This window comes from Phaenicophaeus curvirostris, chromosome 3, assembly GCF_032191515.1.
Source record: "Phaenicophaeus curvirostris isolate KB17595 chromosome 3, BPBGC_Pcur_1.0, whole genome shotgun sequence".
Lineage (NCBI taxonomy): Eukaryota > Metazoa > Chordata > Aves > Cuculiformes > Cuculidae > Phaenicophaeus > Phaenicophaeus curvirostris.
The window spans coordinates 7152242-7170787 of record NC_091394.1 but is presented as its reverse complement, the minus strand read 5'-3'; the positions used below and the strand labels follow the sequence as shown (position 1 = coordinate 7170787).

At 41.4% G+C, this 18546-nt stretch overlaps 1 protein-coding gene across 1 annotated transcript in view; it reads left to right on the top strand.

Moving 5' to 3' along the window:
• ERP44 (endoplasmic reticulum protein 44) overlaps window positions 1-18546 on the top strand; it is a 49087-nt gene continuing 30541 nt past the window's right edge. Inside the window, exon 1 of the mRNA XM_069853306.1 lies at window positions 1-178. Within this exon, the coding sequence (XP_069709407.1) occupies window positions 113-178 (66 nt within the window). The 5' untranslated portion in view covers window positions 1-112. The remainder of the gene's footprint in view (window positions 179-18546) is intronic.

Sequence of the window (18546 nt, the reverse complement as noted above, 5' to 3'; positions counted from 1 at the left end):
GACGCGGGGCGGTTGCGGGGCCGCGGAGCGGGAGCCGCGTTCCTTTCCTTCCCCCCCACCCCCAGCTCCGCCCCGCACCCCGCCTTCTTCCCTCCCGGACGCCCGATCTACCATGAGACCCGCCGCCTCCCCGCTCCTTCCCGACCCCGGCTGCCTCCTCCTCGCCGCCCTCCTCCTGGTGAGCTGCTCCCGCTTCCCTTCTTCCCTCTCCGCGCCCTCGGCCTGGCCCGGGGGCGCGGGGGTTGCTCTCCCCGGCTTAGTGCCCGCCGGGAAGGGGCCCCCGGGGCGGCTCGGCCCGCACCTGCCCGCCGGGGGGCAGCGAGGGAGGGAGGCGGCGGCCCCGGTGTTGTGGCCGAGGCTGATAGGCAGCGCGGCCCGGCGGGGCGGGGCCGGGACTCCGCGGGCAGCGGGGCGGTGCGGCCCGGCTCGGGAAGGCGGCAGAGAGAGAGAAATGCTGGGGAAGGGCCTTTTCTGCAAAGGCGCGGAGCGAGAGGGCGAGAGGGAACGGCTTTGGATTGGAGGGGGAAAGATTTAGAGCAGGCGTTAGGAAGGAATTCTTCACGGTGAGAGGGGTGAGGCGCTGGCACAGGTTGCCCAGGGAAGCTGTGGGTGCCTCATCCCTGGGGGTGTTCATAGCCAGGTCGGATGGGGATGTGAGCAGCCTGATCTAGTGGGAGGTGTCCCTGCCCAGGGCAGGGGGGGTTAGATCTGGATGATCTTTAAGGTCCTTTCCAACCCAAACCATTCTGTGAGAGCGAGGAAGAGGGTCTGTGCAACCCTCCCTGGAGAGGTTTAAGGCACGGGTGGACGAGGCGCTGAGGGACATGGTTTAGTGTTTGATAGGAATGGTTGGACTTGATGATCCAGTGGGTCTCTTCCAACCTGGTGATTCTATGATTCAAAGTGAGGAGAGCAGGTACCCGTGCCTGAGACAGGATGGGGCTGCTTTGGCACCTTTTCCCTAAACACACTTGGAGCAGAGTTACCCCACATCCGAACTCAGTGGCCAGGACTGGGAGCTCTTCCCGAGTTGTCTGTCATGCACGGTCCTCACATCTATCCTCAGCTGTCAGGCTGCAGCATTATTTTTCTAGGCTGGCATTGCATGCATGACCTAAGCTGCTTCCTGTCTCTGCACACACACAGTCTCAAATCACTGGTGTGTGTGGCTTGTGGAGTTGTCTGTGGTATACTTAATCTATACTCTGTATGGTTTTTTTATTAAAAACAGGCTGATGTAGTGATTCCTTACTTTTCCAGAGTTGTATCGGGCTACATTTGGGGCCTTTCGTAGCTTAAGTGACTCACAGAGCTAAAGGGGACTTGTGTGAGTAAGTTTAATAGGATTTGGTCTTAAGGTACTAATGTGTTTAATTAATCTATTTCATACATTTGGAATTGGCTAGAAGTGAAGGCAAGGTAGGTAGAGCTTTGGAGATCTAAAAGGAAATAAGTAGTAATATATCTACTAATGAACTCATTAATTAATCAGAATGTGAGGACAAATACTTATTGAACGGAACAAGCACTTGTTATCCCTTTGAAATGTGCACTTCTACCTGGATGTGGTTTGGTTAAGTTGCTATAAACTTGCTGTAGTTCCGAGGTTAGTTTATATACCTGATTGATAGGGCTTGAAAAAACACATTGGAAATGTTTATATATAGATGATTATTTATAGCATGTTAGCTCACTATATGAGAGACTAAAGTGAAGAACTTTCTCCAGTTGCTTCTGTGGGAACCATGTTACTTATGGGCTAGATTGGGTTTTACCGTTGTTTTAATAACAGACTCCAATGAACAAAACCAAGAGTGTGTACTGGTTTAAAACCTCACTTAAATGAGGAAGTGCAAGTTTGACTAGGTGGACATGAGTTAACGAAGGCATTTTTCTTTCTTCATGGTACAGTTGATCAATGCAAATTTAGTATGTGTCAGTTAGATCTGTGTGCACCAAGTACAAAATCAGAAATGAGGAAAATCTGAAATTTTCCCGTATTTTAGTTGCTGTTTCATTGTGTGTGGGTCTTTAAAACCAACATCTAATGTGTTTTATCCATGTAGTTCTTCAACATCATATCAGACGTCAGCCATGTGTTGTAAAGGGCTTAATTATATACTTGGATCAAGCCAATGAATCATTCCTTTTAGCAGATTTGTTAAGAGTTTTGGAAAAGTTGTCCCGAGCACACTGGGAGTGGGAGGGATCCTTTTTCTTTAAAATACACTTAAAAGGCTTTTTGCAGAAAGTACTGTGTGTTCTCCTGGCATTCAGAGAACCTTATAGGATGTACCAGATAGACTTTAAAGATCTGGTATCTTTGTTTTTCTTGTTACCCACAATGAGTACTCAACTTTTGGGAGACCCTGCTGCATCCATGGATGTGCTATCTAGCAGAGCCTCTTTGAGCATGGCAGTTGGCTTATTTTGTGGATAAGTGAGCTTAATGTTGTTATGTTAATGGTTCCAAAACCAGAATACAATGATATGTAGCTGTGAGAACAGTTTGCTAGGCTAGTCTTGCTACGTAATAGCAAAGAAGTTAAAAATATTTGAATTTCCAGACTTCTGGATAAGCGTATTTGTTTTCTAGGTGGAGAATTAAAATGCTGCAAAAAGAAGAAAAGTTACAATGTCATTATGAAAAGATTTTTTTTTTATCTAAAGAAGTTTGACTGTAGGAGATAATTAAAATCTCAAAGGGTTTTGGGTCTTACTCTTAATATTCTTTTCCCTGCTCTCACTGGATGCTGGATTGCTAGGATGGAAATCGCAGTGCAAAGCATTGCAGGGATACCTACCGGTCCCAGCACAACCGTTTTATCTTCCAACTTTGCAACTTCATTTGCTAGCGTTGTACTGAGTTGCTGGAAGACAAACAGAGCTGGAGAGAGGATGAAGGAAGTAGAGGCTGGCATGGCCCTTGCCTCTGCAACGCTGGAGCTGAGTGCAAGGGTGAGCAGCACACAGCGCTGCTGTAGAGGATTGTGTACAGCCGATGGCAAGACTGGAATGAGATGCATAGTAACTTCATGTAGTCCCTTGTACTTATGGGTTAAGATGTTTCTGCTGTGCTGTTACATAGCTTGATGCTTGGTAGGACAGAACTTTAAGTTGAATCCAAGGCAGTGGAATTAATGCTGGCAGGACAGTAGCTCACCACGTTCTCCTCTGAGGCAAGGTATGGTTCTTTGGCTTTGCTCTAACCAATCATTCTGTATGTTTCCCTCTAGTTGCACATGTGTATACTTGGCTGACAAAGAAAATTCTAGAACAAGATACTCTGTTGCACATGAAATGCATTTGTCATATTGCTAAGTACTTCACTAGAAGGCACAAGCACGTTGTACTTGGGGAACAGATGTGACAGGGGAAAACCACCAGCCCTCAAACAACTGCAAAAGGATTTCCCAATTCTTGCACTTCAAAGTGTGGAGGTTTATTAGGTTTCAGAACACCACTGCTCTACCTTTACTTTGTAGCTTGTTCAGAAAGGTGTGGTGGACAAACTGAGAACACCTACTTCTTAGCATATTTGGCAACACCTTTGGAAGAGCGTACTTGTCCTCTCGTTCTGAGAATGTAAATCTTCTAACTGGAAAAAATACTGTAGGGTAATATTTTTTTTGTTTGGTTACTCCTGCCTTTTGTGTCTTGTTAACACGACACCAAGTATCCAAATTGTGAAAGTAAAATAAAATAGAATTATCTCTGTTAACATTAAATGCTGTACTAAGTAGCAAGTTGCCCAAAGAGAAGTTGAACTCTCTGTACAATCTATAGAGATATTTCAGTGCATTTGCCTTTCTCTGTGTATGCATTAACAAACAATCTTTATGTAAGGAATCCTGCGCAAAATGTAATTTTCTGAATTGTAGTTTGTACTTACAGGCATACGTTAGGCCACTGAGCCTTACACAATGAAAGGGGGTTCCCTCCAAGAGTTGCATGGGAGTTCTGAGGTGTCCATCATCTGTCATGCCCCTCTAAAGAACGAAATAGTAGTTAACTGAGGATCTTTTCTTAGGATGAGGGTGCAAAGAGGAGAAGGAGAAGCTTAGACTCTTGCTATGAAGAAGAATTGCATTCTTTTTGCTATGCCATGTGATGAATAAGTTTCCTGTTTGGGGTGCTCAGGAAGGAAGATGGGAGAAACTAAATTGATTCTTCAAATGGAAGACTTGGACAGCACTGAAAAAACTATAAATGAGTTATTGACAGTAGAATGTTAGAGGTTCTGTAGCTGGCAGATGAAAGAACTCTGTGGTGACACACTGTTTTCTTTTGATATCCTTACTGTTCTCTGTAATCTGCTTTGGGTTTGGTTTGGTAGGACAGCTTTCTTAAGCAACAGACTGGTCCTCATACTGCTTGCTGGGTAGGCAGAGTTATCACTGTTTCAGTAGTTGTCTCCTGTGTTTTAATCAACTTTTAATTCTTCTGAAAGAATTGTGAATTATATGCTGCTCTGCAGGAGGAGCAATTGTTCACCTTGCATGCGCTCTTGTACGTCTCGCTTGCATAGTTTCCAGATACTTTGCTTGAAGGGAGGGAGTTGTCTCACACATAAAGCAAGTATACAAATATGCTGTAAATTGTAAATTTTATACCAGAGCTTCTTCAAAAGATCTTTTAGAGTTTCTAGAGGTATTTTCAAGTAATAGGTGCTTCAATAATGGAGTGGTTTTGGATGCATTAGCAGGACTTCGCTCCCTCCCCGCCTCACCCACCCAGCTTGTTTGGGGGTGATTCCTCAGTGATTTAGAGGAGGAATGTTTTGGAATGTAAGCAGAAGCAATATAGAATGTTGGTGTCAGAGCCTAAGCACCATTTTCTTCCAAACCTAAAATGGAGAGAGCTCCCCTGAGAAGTAGAGGAGGGCGGGTGCATTGTAGAGAAGTAGGAAAGGAAGTGAGATCAGATTTCTTTCTGAGAGTTCTGCCTTTGCACTTCTTTCTTCCTCAGTGTGTCTTCGTTCATCAGAAGCATGCTAACTATTGGTAGAAATGTAGGTAATTTTCTTTTTCAAAACTATTAGTAATGTTAACTGCTCATGTAATCTAATTTTTTAAAAAGGCTGTAACACTGAGATTTTAGAATTTTGATTAACTTTAGTTTACTGGCTCTCAGGTATTTAATTTCACATTGTTAAGTGATATTCTGTAAAGCTGTTGCTATACTCAACACTAACTCAGAATATTTTTTTTTGCAGCCAACTAAGGATGCTGTATTTCTCCAAACCAGCTGTAGGGCTGTGTCCATATTAAATTATGCTCTGGTGATAGCAAAAAGTGCCCTACAAAAAGTAACAAGATATATCACAAGAGAGTTCCGTAATTTTCCTGTTTTCATGTATGCTACTACTGAGAAATTGACTACCCTGTTAATACAACCCTTACAGCTAAGAGCAGTTCATGCCATTAAAACATGTGCAAAGTTCAGTACTGTGCCCTCCAGATAAGTTCCTGTTACCAAATCTGGAAGCTCCTTCACATGCATGCACATGCTCTTTTTCTTTAATCTGGCAGTGATCCAGGAAAGTTGCTCTTTGTGTAGCTGAAACATAAATGTTGGCTGCAGTGGCAGTAAGCAAAATGCAAGGTGCAGTGGTCTGTATCTTTAACCTTGCCCCAGTGGAAATAGTGAAAGCAGTGAGAACAGGACAGCACACAAGGTTATCTAAATGCAATTGCTCTATGCATAACTTCAGCAAATAACTGGTCCCCAAGCAACTGTATGTGCATGTGCAGCACAAGGTTTCTGGTAAAATAGAGAAGATCTCCTCTTCATGTGCTTTTATTGCAGTAAATGTTTTGGGGTTCTTCTCTCCCCTTGTTTCTTGATCTACATTAGTTTGACTTTAGAAAGCTTTGGTGAACAGGAGTATTGTGCGTCTCGCTGTGCTTACCTGATAGGGTCAAGCAGTATAGTTTGGGATTTTGATTACCACTGGAATTTTGATCGTTTAAATTGGAAGGGACATCTGAAGATCATCTGGTCTTACTCCCTGCTCAATGCAAGACTAATTTATCTGAGGTTGCTCGGGGTTTTTCCTCAGTTAAGACTTGAGGATCTGCAAGGATGGAGGTTCTGCAGTTTCTCTGGGTACCTTTTGTTTAGTAAAACCTTGTTGGAAGCTTTATCTGAGAAATCTGGGGCTGCAGCTTGTGTCCATTGCCTCCCATCCTATCACTGTACATCTCTGAGAACAGTCTGTCTCTACCTTCTCTGCAACCTATAAGTAGGTTTTTGTTAACAGCAGTAATAGCTTCCTCTTGTTAAGGCTGAGCAAATGCAGTTGTCTCGGCCTCCCTTATATATACCCTGTTCTCCAGCCACTGTTCGTCTGCTGAACTTCACTCCCATATGTTACAGTCTGTCTTGCACAAGCAATCCCAAAGCTGGAGAGAATCCTTCAGATCTGGTCCCACAACTGCCAAATGAAAGGAAAGAATCACTTCCCTTGGTCTGCTGGCTACTGTTTGCTAATGCAGCCCAGTGTGCTGTTGTCTTTGCTTCACAGGGCATGCTGCAGACTCCTGTTCAACTTGTCCCCCAGGACCTTCTCTGCAAAGCTGCTTTTTTGTCTGGTTGGCTCCAACCCTGTATGGGGTCATTCCGTCCGACATGCAGAACTTTGTCTTTGTTGAACGTCATGAGGTTTCTGTCAGGCCATTTCTCTAGTCACTTGAGGTCTCTCTGAATAGCAGATCTCCCCTCTAGCATATAAGCCACTTCCCCGAGTTCAGTATCCTCAGGAAGTTTCTCGAGGAGGCGCTCTGTTCCATCTTCTGGTCATTAAAGACAAACCTTGCACTCAGTGTTGATCTGGAGAAACTGTTAGAGACCAATTGGACATGGTGTCTTCAGTTACAGCCCTTTGAGCCCAGCAGTACAGTAGCTTTGTCGCTCACTTTATAGTTCACTTATTCAGTTCATATGTCACTGATTTAGGCCTGAGGATACTTCTGACACGCTGTATTAGAAGCTTGTTAAAATCAAGGCAAATGATGTCCAGTATTCTTCCCTCATTTACAGACTTAATCATCTCACTACAGAAGTCAAATTGATTTACTTATTCTAAATCCATGCTGGATGGATGTGGCTTTTGGAAGTAAAATTTGTTTCTATAATCCTCCTTAGGGACTCAAGAAAATGCATTTTGTCTGGCTCTGTGGCTTTGTGTACGTCTAACTTGGTCTTCCAGTCATTTGGGTAATACTTCTCTCCCCTAATAATCTACTACTAGGCTCAAACCTCCTCAGTAGCAAATCAGACAAAGAAAGCATTGGAATATTTAAGCCTTTTCCATGTCCTTTGTCAACTGTGTCCCCTGCTAGTTGAGCATTGGTCCCACAATTTTTTCCTTTTGTTGCCAGCACGTCTGTAGAAACCCTCTGTGTTCTGCTCAATATCCCTCTTCAGTTTCAACTCCAGCTGAACTTGGACTTTTCTAATTTCATCCAGCCTGCTCAAGCAATGTTTCTGTACTCCTACCGAGTATTTCTTTTCTTACCTCTACCTTCTGTGTAGTCTCTTTTTTTTTCTTTTCTTTTTTTTCTTCCAAAGAACTCATCCAGAAATTCTGTGTTAATTCACATAGGTCTTCTGCAACACCTACTTTCTGTTCTGCGCAGGGGAGTGGATTGTTTTTGTCTTGAAGATCAACAGGCTGTCATGGGCCCTTTTGGCTTTTAGAGCCGTGTTCTATGAATGGACTGAACTGTTATTGAGACCTGAGTGTCTTCAGATTTCTTTAAGCACTAGAACTTTGTATCCTAAACGGTGTTCATGAAACAGGAACCTGAGTGGAAAGCGGAGTCCTGGAAATACAGTAAATCGCCTGGTATACGTTTTGTAGCCAGCGTGTCTTCTGTCTTGCTTGGCATCAGTGATTCTTGCTTGGTTTCCTATGTATGTTTCATTTAGGTGCGTCCAAAAAAAAAAAAAAAAGTTGTCTGTAAGGATGTCAGGTTTTGGGGGTTTTGTTTTTATAGATTTCGGAAGGAGAAAAGCAATCTAATCTCTGTTATAAGACAACTGACAGTAAAGCTTACATTTCGTCTCCAAGTGGATTCATGTAGCAATTGGCCATAAACATGGAAAGAAGTTGTTCATTAGGAACTCTGCAAGGAAGTGTTTTGAAAGGCAAGGAATAGGTGCCTGTTCCAATGGTCTCAAAAAAGAAAACAACAGCTGTGATAGTATTTTGCTGTTTCCCATAGTTGTCGCGATTATGAAGTGATGATATAATTAACTTCCTCAAAAGCTTCACAAAGGGAAAGCTTTTTGATGATGTATCTGCATTTGTAATCTGAAGAAGAGCTTTTTTTTTTCCTTTAGTCACTGTCACTTACAGTTTATTGAAATCCCCTTTCTCAAATCTTGCTGGAAACACTTAGCCCCTAAATTCTTTACCAGTCATAAAAATTATAGAAATTATGGATTTTCATAAATATGTGTATCAAAATCCTTCTTTCCCCCCCGCCGCCCTTTTCTCCCTGTTGAGTCAATTCTCTTGGGATTTTGGACAGAATGACTGAAATACAAATTGGTTGCTTCACAAAAGTAATTAAGAGAATATGTGGTGCAGGGGGTGAACAGTTAGGGTTCTTTCCTACTAATGATCTGTTAATTAGTGAAGGGAACTAGGGGAGTGTATGGGTGTCTTGGGAATTACTTTTGAATGACATTTAAAACTGCTTTGGTTAGGTTATGGCTTTGTAATAGCAGGGGGGAGAGGTCTTTTTCTTTTTTTTCTTTTTTTTTTTTTAAAGCAGTGCAAATATGTACATATAATTAGTGTTACATAGCTAATGTTATTTTAAAATAAGCCAATACACAGCTGTGATACACTGTGGAGGGTTTTGGTAACACTTTTGGTTTCTATGTTGAGAGCAGTGAGCTTGTTACGTGGAGCTGGTTAACTGCAGAGCCAGCATGTCTGATAGTTGGTACTGGTCGAAGCACTGCACCATGCGAGTGTGTTAGTGTTATTTTTAGGACCAGTCTGGAATACTTGCTTGAATATTATTGTGGGAGTTGGCTTGAAGTGGGCAGGATTAATGTTCCTTGGGGGAGGTAAAGCAGCAATGAGGTATCTCTGTATCATGTTCTTTTGTGCATTTCAGAGTATCTGTGGCATGCGTCCTGTCTTCCGCGTTATTTACTCTTCTGCTGCCCAGAGTTATCCAGGATAAATTCACTGCCTATTTGCAGGCCTTAGCAGCTGCTTAGGGTAGGAAGAAAACAACCCTTATGCAGTCTGAAATTAGCCACTCGTTCTTCAAGCTACATGCAGATGTGCTCCCAAAGGTGATGATTTCTCTTCAGATCTGGGCAGCATTGTTTTAATTGGTGTCTTCTGTAGAAGATAGCCAATGGGTCAATTGTAAAATATGTCTTTTTTTTTTTTCCTCATTTAAATTGACAGATTTTTCCAATGCCAACATATCAGAATACTGCTGAGTACTATTTCCATTACTGCTGATTCCTTACCCTCTCATATGTCCTTTTAAGGTAGAAAATGATAAATACTAACCTAAAAATTGAAGCAAAGTATTTGTTAGAGACAAGCTGCTGGCTTATCAATGAGCTTTGATATACACTATCATTGGTAGTTTGCCTGTGTAGAATGGAAGTTTATGGAGTGGGCATCATGTGTTTGCCTGGAATGAAGAAAAGTAAATAATCAAAGTAGCATAAATTAAGATGATGTTTTAAATAGGTTTAATGTAACATTCAGAGTTATGATGTTAAGGGAATGGGAAGCTGAGGCAACAAAACCCCGTTGTATTTTATAGAGTTTGTAATTTTGAAATGCTAAGGTTTTCTTCCTCATTTCATTTCCTCACAAAAAGAGGAAGGGGCAGCAGCAACACAGGTCTGAATCTCAAGCGGTTTAAAAGAATGGACAAAAGCTTTAAATGCTATGGATGGCTGTGTCACAACGTCCGTCCTGTAGTTGTCTTTGCTAGTGGCACAAAATCTTAACCTCCTGCTGAAATATTAGGAGGTGATGTGAGGAAGTGTGGCATCTCAGTCATGCTGAAGGAAGAAAAAGGTCTGTAACAGAAGGAGGGTCTTAGTGATATTGGAAGTAGTATTGCTAAAAGCTCCAGCTCTGAGGTTCATAAATGGGGGTGGTTGCGTGCGTATCCAAGAGCGGGTTAGTTCTGGCTGAGTTTTCAGGGTGTAGCATGAGACATATTGCTAAAATTTGAAGAAATTAAGAATTGAACTTGAAGGGCAGGTTTGCGGCTCTGCGTTGGGTGTGTTACTCCATTGTTTAGTTCTAATTGCCTTCAGCCTCAAGTAAGGATAAGCCAAAAGAAGCTGGCTGTGCTTCTGTGCTTGCAAACTGATTTTGTTATTTGGAAGTACAGATAGGCAGCAGCATTAATATGAACAGTGCAAATTAAATAGTGTTATCAGAGACTGGATTGCCTGCTTCGCTTCCCTTATGTTGTCTTTAGAGTGGCAGCTAAACCGGTTTTACTTCCCTTCGGGTGGACTGGGTGAGGACGATGACTAGCTGTATTTTCTTAGAGTCATCGAATAGATTCATTGAATCATTGAGGCTGGACAAAAACCTCTAAGATCATCCAGTCCAACTGTCAGCCCAACACCACCCTGCTTACTAACCTGTGTCCCAAAGTGCTATGTCTACATGTTTTTTTAAACACCTCCAGGGATGGAGACTCCACCACTTCCCTGGGCAGCCTGTTCCAATGCTTCAACCTTCTTTAATGAAAGGAATTTCCCAATATCCATCCAATGTATATCTTAATTTATGTATTTTGTTTGAGTAATTGTAATTTCTGCTGCCTTTTTTTTTAGCTCTGCTTTATGCCTTAGCTGCATAGTTTAAAGCAGTGTGGATCCTACAGCTCTGGAGCCACAGGGCTGTGCTACTTCATCTTTAACTGCTGATAAGACCATGTGAAATGCAGGTTTCTACAAGGCTGCACTTGCTGTTTTATCTGAATTGTTTCTTAGGTATTTCTGTCGTGGAGGGCAGCAACAGCTGCTTCACTTGTGTTCATCATTTTGGGGATTGCGTTTGCCTATCCCTTCTTGAAAATGAATCCTTGTACTTCCAGATAATCAAAGCAGTTGGTGGAAATGTAAAAGAGAGTTGTCAGAACATAAGTTGTGGTTTTTTTTCCTCAAGCTGCTGCACAAATAATTCCTTTTTTTTCAAGTTAACTCTAACAGCTTCTTGTGTAAGAATAAGAAGTATGGCAAATAAATTATCTAGAGATTCAGAGTTTTCAGTAGTCTTCTAGAGAGTTGAATTCATGGTTTTACAGCTCTGGAACGTGATGTAAGGTAGGCTCATATTTCTGAGGACATGGGGCACTTTAAACATTATTCATGAATAATGTAGGTGTTCAGGCATCCATATACATCTTTTGTAGGTATATGGACTGTGTTGCCTCTAAGTGGATGTTTAAGGTAAGAAAACCAGTGTGTTATGGCCCTGACTGGAAATTGGCTTTTTCCCTCCAGGCCAAGACAAATAACTGAAAATTAGAAATCGTTCAAATGAAAATAATGTACAGGCCTTATCTCTGTGACATTTTTTTAGATAGGCCTCATGTCATTTTTTTGAGCCCTGACATAAACATATCTATAAAAGACAGTGATCTTCAGACTCGTGCGCAGAGATTTTAATCCTTAAAATTGTGTTTGGGTGTATGGTTCTGCTGTTAATAGCTTCGTAGAAAAATTCATTGAATTGCACATTGTGATTTTGAGGTTTTGTTTGCATTTCTGCAATGGACTTCTAGAATGAACATCTGTATTCTCACAATAGTTCACAAACTGTTGAGAGGCTAAATTGCCTGGTTTTTTGGACCTTCAGTACTGCAGGCCATGGAGAGATCTCTGCGGCTATGAGTCATTCATAGAATTGTTGAATGGTTTGAGTTGGAAGGGACTTTATTCTTTTCCAACCCCACTGCCCTGGGCAGGGACACTTCCCACCTAATCACGTTGCTTATAGCCCCATTCAACCTGGCCTTGAAGATCTCTAGGGATGGGGCATCCACAACTTCCCTAGGCAACCTGTGCCAGTGCCTCATCGCCTTCACAGGAAAAATTTTCTTCTTAATACCTGATCTAAATGTTCCCTCTTTCAACTTAAAACCATTACCCCTTGTCATATTACTGCACTTGCTGGTAAACAGCCCCTCCCCAGCTTTCCTGCTAGACCCCATTAGGCTGAGGATTTATTCCCAGTCATATACAACAGCCCTACAGCTCCTTTGCTTGTATGTTAACCTCAATTGTAGGAACCATCAGCTGTGAGGTTTTTTTTCCTGATTTGGACTGTCAGATTAATGTAGTTTGGAATTTCAATGATGCTGTTAAAAATTGTGAATGTTTTTTTTTTTTTTTGGTTTCCAACGTTTTAATGGGTATGAGGTTTTTCAATATTAATAGTACGTCTACCACCACCAAGCATTCCTGTTAGACACTTAAAATAGGAGGAGGTGACTTGATACCTGGAGGAAAATAATCACGTTGCCTCTTTTTAAGTGGTGGTCTGTATCTAGCTCTGTGCAGTTATAGCACTGTTTGGCTACAGTGTTATAAAATTGAACTGTGTATCAAGGCTAAAGAAATATGTTCCCTTTTCTAATATATGTATTATCTGCGTTTCAGTTTAGTTAGATTTTATATCTATTCTCATGGATGTTAGTAACTGCAATTCTTAGATCTGTTCTCAGTTGTAGCTGTTCAGTGTTTTTAATTTCTTCGATTAAAATGTGGCTCTTGAGAGAAAAATAATAGGAAAGAGACTTTTTGGTACCAATTTAAGAATTGCTCTGACAATGTAAATATAGCTCAGAAGTGATCATTGGTTAGTGTTTTGACCTATTATAGATTTGTCTTGTAACACGTAACTTATTAATAAAAATCCTGCTTAATCAACAGATAAGAGATAGCAGCAGTTAGTCTGAATTGTGAAAATGTTCAAGCGCAGTTGGGAAGTCAAGTGGTGACTACTAGGAGTTGAACTGAGAGGATGAATAATGTTATTTTATTTTATTTTTTTTAATTTTTCCCAAACATTTTCTATTTACTGTTATCTCACTCTGCTCTGAGCTTTGTGGTTCATTATAGGGCTTCTGGGAATGCCACCAGCGAGATGCTCCTGATTGATGGTTCTGAAACCAAACTTCAGGGGCTCTTATGATGTGTGTCAGCTTTGGCCTTGCTGTCTCCCAGGACTGCTTTCCATTTGTATCATCCTACAGGAGGCTGTAAACCCCTCTGCATCCTGTTGCCCGGGAGTTTAATGCAGACCTCAGAGCAGCAGCAGATTAGTGGCATGCATAAAGAAAAAGGTACTGGGGGACTGAAAGTCACTCACCAAGTCCTGTGGGGTTAGGAGTTCACGTAGGTAACTTTGACGTGTCAGTCTGGATTAGCTGTGGGCTAGAGCTGATTGCCAGACAGAAAATGATTTTGTGGTAGAGGAGAAAGATGGTTTAGTCCTGTGCCTTTAGGATTTCCCAGCAGGAGGAAAAAGGTAATGGAAAGTTTAAGTTCTTGTTGACTGCCTCGCAGGTGTAGTACTAATTAGAAATAGCAATGCTCCAAGGATAGATTTTCTGTATTCTTCAGATAGTTTGCTCTGGAGACGAGGACCTCTGTTTCATTCTGTGAAGTAAAAAATAAAGGTGTAAAGAATCAATATGCAGCAGACCTGTGGTTTGGGTTTTTTTTTTTCTCTTTTAGTGTTAAGATTATGTGCAGTAAAATGGTTAAATTCCTCTGCAAGAAAGTGATGTGTAAAGTATGATAAAATTGGAGAAGAAATACCACTAAACCTATAGGCCTGTCTCTTCTGTTCAGCTAGCAATTAAAGAACTGACAGTACTGACTCGTAGGAGTAAAATGTTGATAAAAGGTTGACCTAAATTTCATGAATAATCAGTGGGCTCCGTTAATTGGCTGTGTGGCGTGGCAGTTGAACAGCAGCACTGTCAGCAGAAGCGTGAGCGCTTTTATTTCCTCTTTGGAAAAGGGCTAGGGAGCCTGGCAGAGGTCTGCTGGTGGGGGTGAATGGAATGGGGTTGTCCAGGCACTTTGTTTTGTGTAAGGCTGCTTGCATACCCTTGTGCCACGTGTCAGAAGAGGATAACATTGTCTTTTGGGCAGTGCTTTGAGGTCTTTCATTAGAAAAATACAGAATAAATGTCAGCTAATTTGTAGTTTACTCCTCCTCAGAAGCAACCAGTACTGGTTCCTGACAGAAGTGGTGAAGTCGTTTGCTAACTGCAAGTGAGTTTCGGCTTTGAATCAGAAATACTAGGATTTCGGTACTAAGGAAGCTTCCCAGGAAAAACACAAGCAGTGTTACCTCCTGAAACTTCCAGGAACGTGAGCCGATATATTCCTGCTTTATTTGACAATGTCTCTGAGGACCAGAAGAGTAAAAACACGTGGGCCATCTCCTCCTCTTCCCTCTACCCATATGAGCTAAATTTTATCTTTGCAATTGCATTGTTCAATTCCTGGCTTTTTCCTTTCAGCAATGCATTCTATGAGTGTATAAAGCTTTCTGCATTCATCTGATTAGGTTTACCATTTGCTTTTGTTGTTATTCTATAGTGTTAAATGATTGTGAGTGGATTATAAAAACACTTCTCTGATTTGTGCAAGTTCACACTCAAGTATTTAATATTTTAATATTCTACTGCACCTTTAATTTTGAAATCTTTTTCTTTCATAACTACTTAGTTTTACCTTCAAATTCAATAGTTTAAGCATTAAAAATTTCAAATATAAAAATAGCGAATTTTATTCAATATAAAGGTGGTGACCTGAGTTGTTTTGAGGTGTACTTACATAGCCAGTTTTCCTTTTGAATTGTTTTCACAAGGTGCTTTCTTCAGTGAGTTTGTAGCTGTCTTGTAAGGCCAATAGGAAATATTTTTTTTTCCCCCAGTTACAAATGTGAACAGTCATCGATGCGTCCTTCTGATGCACCCAGTGGAATGCAAAGTTTGCATTTAAAATGAAAAAAATTCTGAAGACTTCTTTTTTCCAGTACGTTTTTCAGAACACGTGTTCAATACTTGTTTCATAAAATGCATAGCTGACATTCAAAAACTGTTTCCTCAAAAATCTCTTGTTTTCTGCCTGTGGGTACCAGGCAAGGGCCGCATCAAAGGTCAGAAAAATCCTCGTAACAGTATAGCTTCTTAGCAATTTAAGTAAGAATTTATAGTCCTTCATGTTAAATATTAATATTAGTAATATCATCAGCCTGCTTGCATCTTGTGGGACAGCAAGATTACTGGGTCAGAAGGGTGTGTTTTCTTCCTCACAGGCGTTATACCTTTATGAAAGCTTCTGCAGAAGTGAATCTTGCATATTTATTGACATTTCTTCAAGGACTGCTCTTTTCCCCCACCCTGAGACTCTACTTATTATGAGGGTTTTGGCACCCATGATTATTTAGTTAGTATAAAATGTTTTAAGAATGTGATTATGTATATGTTTTGACAAAACAGACAGTTTTATGTTTCTAATGGATGAAGTATTTTGATTATCCCAGGTTTTGTGCAACTTCTAGGGAAGGACTTTCTTAGTCTCAGTAATCTTCCGCTACTGTTTAATATAAAGGGACAATAGGATATACAGCTTAATTTAATTTTCACCTTCAATTAGTGAGGTTGTTTGGGGTCTTTGTTTTAGTACGTGCAGCTTTGCACTGCATTTTTCACAATAAGAGTTAAGAAAGCAAATTTTATTCATGCTATAAAGAAGTATTGGTTTTAATTTGCTGTTTCTGAGCATAGTGCAGTCTAGTAGAGGGTTTTATTAGGTAGTAAGCCCTATTCTTTGCATCTGTAGGCAAATATTTGCATTGCAAGTTAAAGGTGTATTGTAACAGTCTACAAGTACTACAGTTTCTGCTCTATTTAAGTAGTTTTGCTGAATAATAGGAACCATTTCCTGATTGCTAATATTATGCTTACCTATGTTTATGTTTAATTTAGGTGTAATTCATCCTATTAGGTAAGATTTGTATTGCTGCTGTAGACTTATATTAGAAAAAGACACATGGGTTTAAGAAATTGGTATCTTACCAGTTTGGTATGTTCAGACAATACAAAGTTCTGAGTTCCTATGAAAATGGTTTCACCAAGACCTGCTGTGGGAATTCTTTCTGTGTATGAATGCCAGTGCATTCCTGCCTGTGGGTGTCAAGCATGGGCCTCATCAAAGGTCAGAAAGAACCAGGTGAAAAAAAAAAAGGCTAAAAAAATAAAGGCTCCCGCTTTCTAGAGGCTTGTATGGATTTTACAAGCATTGTAAGCTGGATAAGTAACCCCAAGGTTATTCAAGGGTGTGATGAGATGTTCTTGAGACCTTGCAGGGTGGCTGAAGCCCTGCAACTTACAGATCAGCTTTGCAGTCACCTATGGTAGGTTTGGATGGCTGCCAACAAAATTAATGTTCATTTATACTATGCTTTGTTGAGTAGAGCAATATTCCAACTGTTAATTGTAGCTACTGCTTCAATTATACACAAATTATTTCTAACCACAACAGCAAGTACACACAAACAAAAGCTATCCCGGCTTATTCACATGCTTAACTAACCCATTACTACAGATGCAATCATCGGCACCTCCACGTAGCCACATGGCAAAGCTTGTCATCCCATGCACCACCCGAGGAGTGGCAGGGATAGACCTGTGTTGGTGGTTGCCATCAGCTCTGAGTACTCAGACTGATATGGACCAGGGTCCATATATGTAGCTTTTCTCTGCAAAGACGTGCCTGAGTCTCTTCCTCTTGCTGGTTGGCAGTCAGAAACACCCACATCTTTGAAGGAACTTCCCCAATACTGGCCTGCCACAGGTTGTGTGCTGCGTAGCTTGCTTAATCAGACAATTTTTTTTTTTGGCAGGCTATGTCATTGTACTGTTAGTTTTGACTCTGGACCTGACAGCTCAACCGTTAGTTTTGGTTTTGTACAGTCATCTTAAAGCCACAGTTCAGACATCTGTGTCAGGCAGTTTCAGTGCCACAGGAAGGCTGTGCAAACTCTACCACAGATCTTAGACTTGTATATAAAACTCGAATCTTAGAATCATAGAATAACCAGGTTGGAAGAGACCCATCGGATCATCGAGTCCAACCATTCCTATCAAACACTAAACCATGTCCCTTGGCACCTCGTCTACCTGTGCCTTAAACCCCTCCAGGGAAGGTGACTCAACCCCCTCCCTGGGCAGCCTCTGCCAGTGCCCAGTGACCCTTTCTGTGAAAATTTTTTTTCCTAATGTTCAGCCTAAGCCTCCCCTGGCAGAGCTTGAGGCTTGTCCAGTTACCAAGTCACAAGCAGAGGTACGTATTTCCTATTACAACAGCTGGTGTGTTCAGCCTGTAGTGTAAGCTGGAGTGTATATGCTACCCAGCAGCTTCTGTCTGGGAAATACAAAAGGATCAGTATCTTTACTGGAAATGGTCAGTGATCCATAAATCAAAAGGAATTGAAAACAACTGCTGCAAATCTCCCCTGCGTGCTGCATACAGTGATAGTCTGAGAGCTAAAGGTAGTATCTCACTGCATAAGTCTCCCACAATTTTCAAAGGTGATCTTGATGAAAGCAGGCATACAGTTTGGCTATTTCTGTTGAGGCCAATAGTTGATATAGATTTGGAACGAATGTTAGAAAACCTAATGTTTGACACTGAGGTAGTCTTTTGGTAAATTGTAAGCAGTGTCAAAGGCAGGTGTGCCCTGGAGGCTTGCTGATTGTAGTCATGGTTCTTGCATGGGTCTGGAATAGGTCTCAGGCTCTTACATAAATACAGACCCTTGTATCACTGCATCCTTGTATCCAGCTGCTCTATGTGACATTATTTGCATGCTCTTCATGCTTCCAGCTGAGTTTTTTCCTTGCTGTCTTTTCACCAGCTCTGCATCTCTAGCCATAAGTAGATTTTCTTTGCGGCTTCAAGAAGTAAACTAATAGCAAAAACTTTCTTTTCCTTTCCTGCCATCTCTGTCAGCTGAGGAATCATAGATCCATTGAAAATGTGAGGCTGGAAGGCATCTCAGTAGAGCGTCTGGTCCAAGCCCAGGCCGTGCCTAGAGAAGTGCTAACCTGACTGGGTTGGTCAGGGTGGAAACATTAATGTCTCATACTAGAATCTGTATTGTCCTGCTCAAAAGCTTGCACTGTTATCTCTCTCAAAGCAAAACCAAGTTGTAACTCTTTGGTATCTCTCTCACCTGGGACAGACCAGGAACTCTGCCCCCTTTTTCCATGCTGCATTTTGAGATAAAAGAACTGAGCCTGTTGCAGTGAATACGAGAGTGCTCTTCTGTAAAACTGTGTGGGTGTGATAGTTAGATGAAGAGTAATACATGTATTGCTTAATAGTTGAAGGATCTGGCTGATGTGGTGTCTTGGTTTTTATAGTCTGATATGCCAGTTGCACCTTGGGAGTGAAGCTGTGTCATGAAAACATACAGGACATAAAAGAGCATAGCTAGTTGAGTTAGAT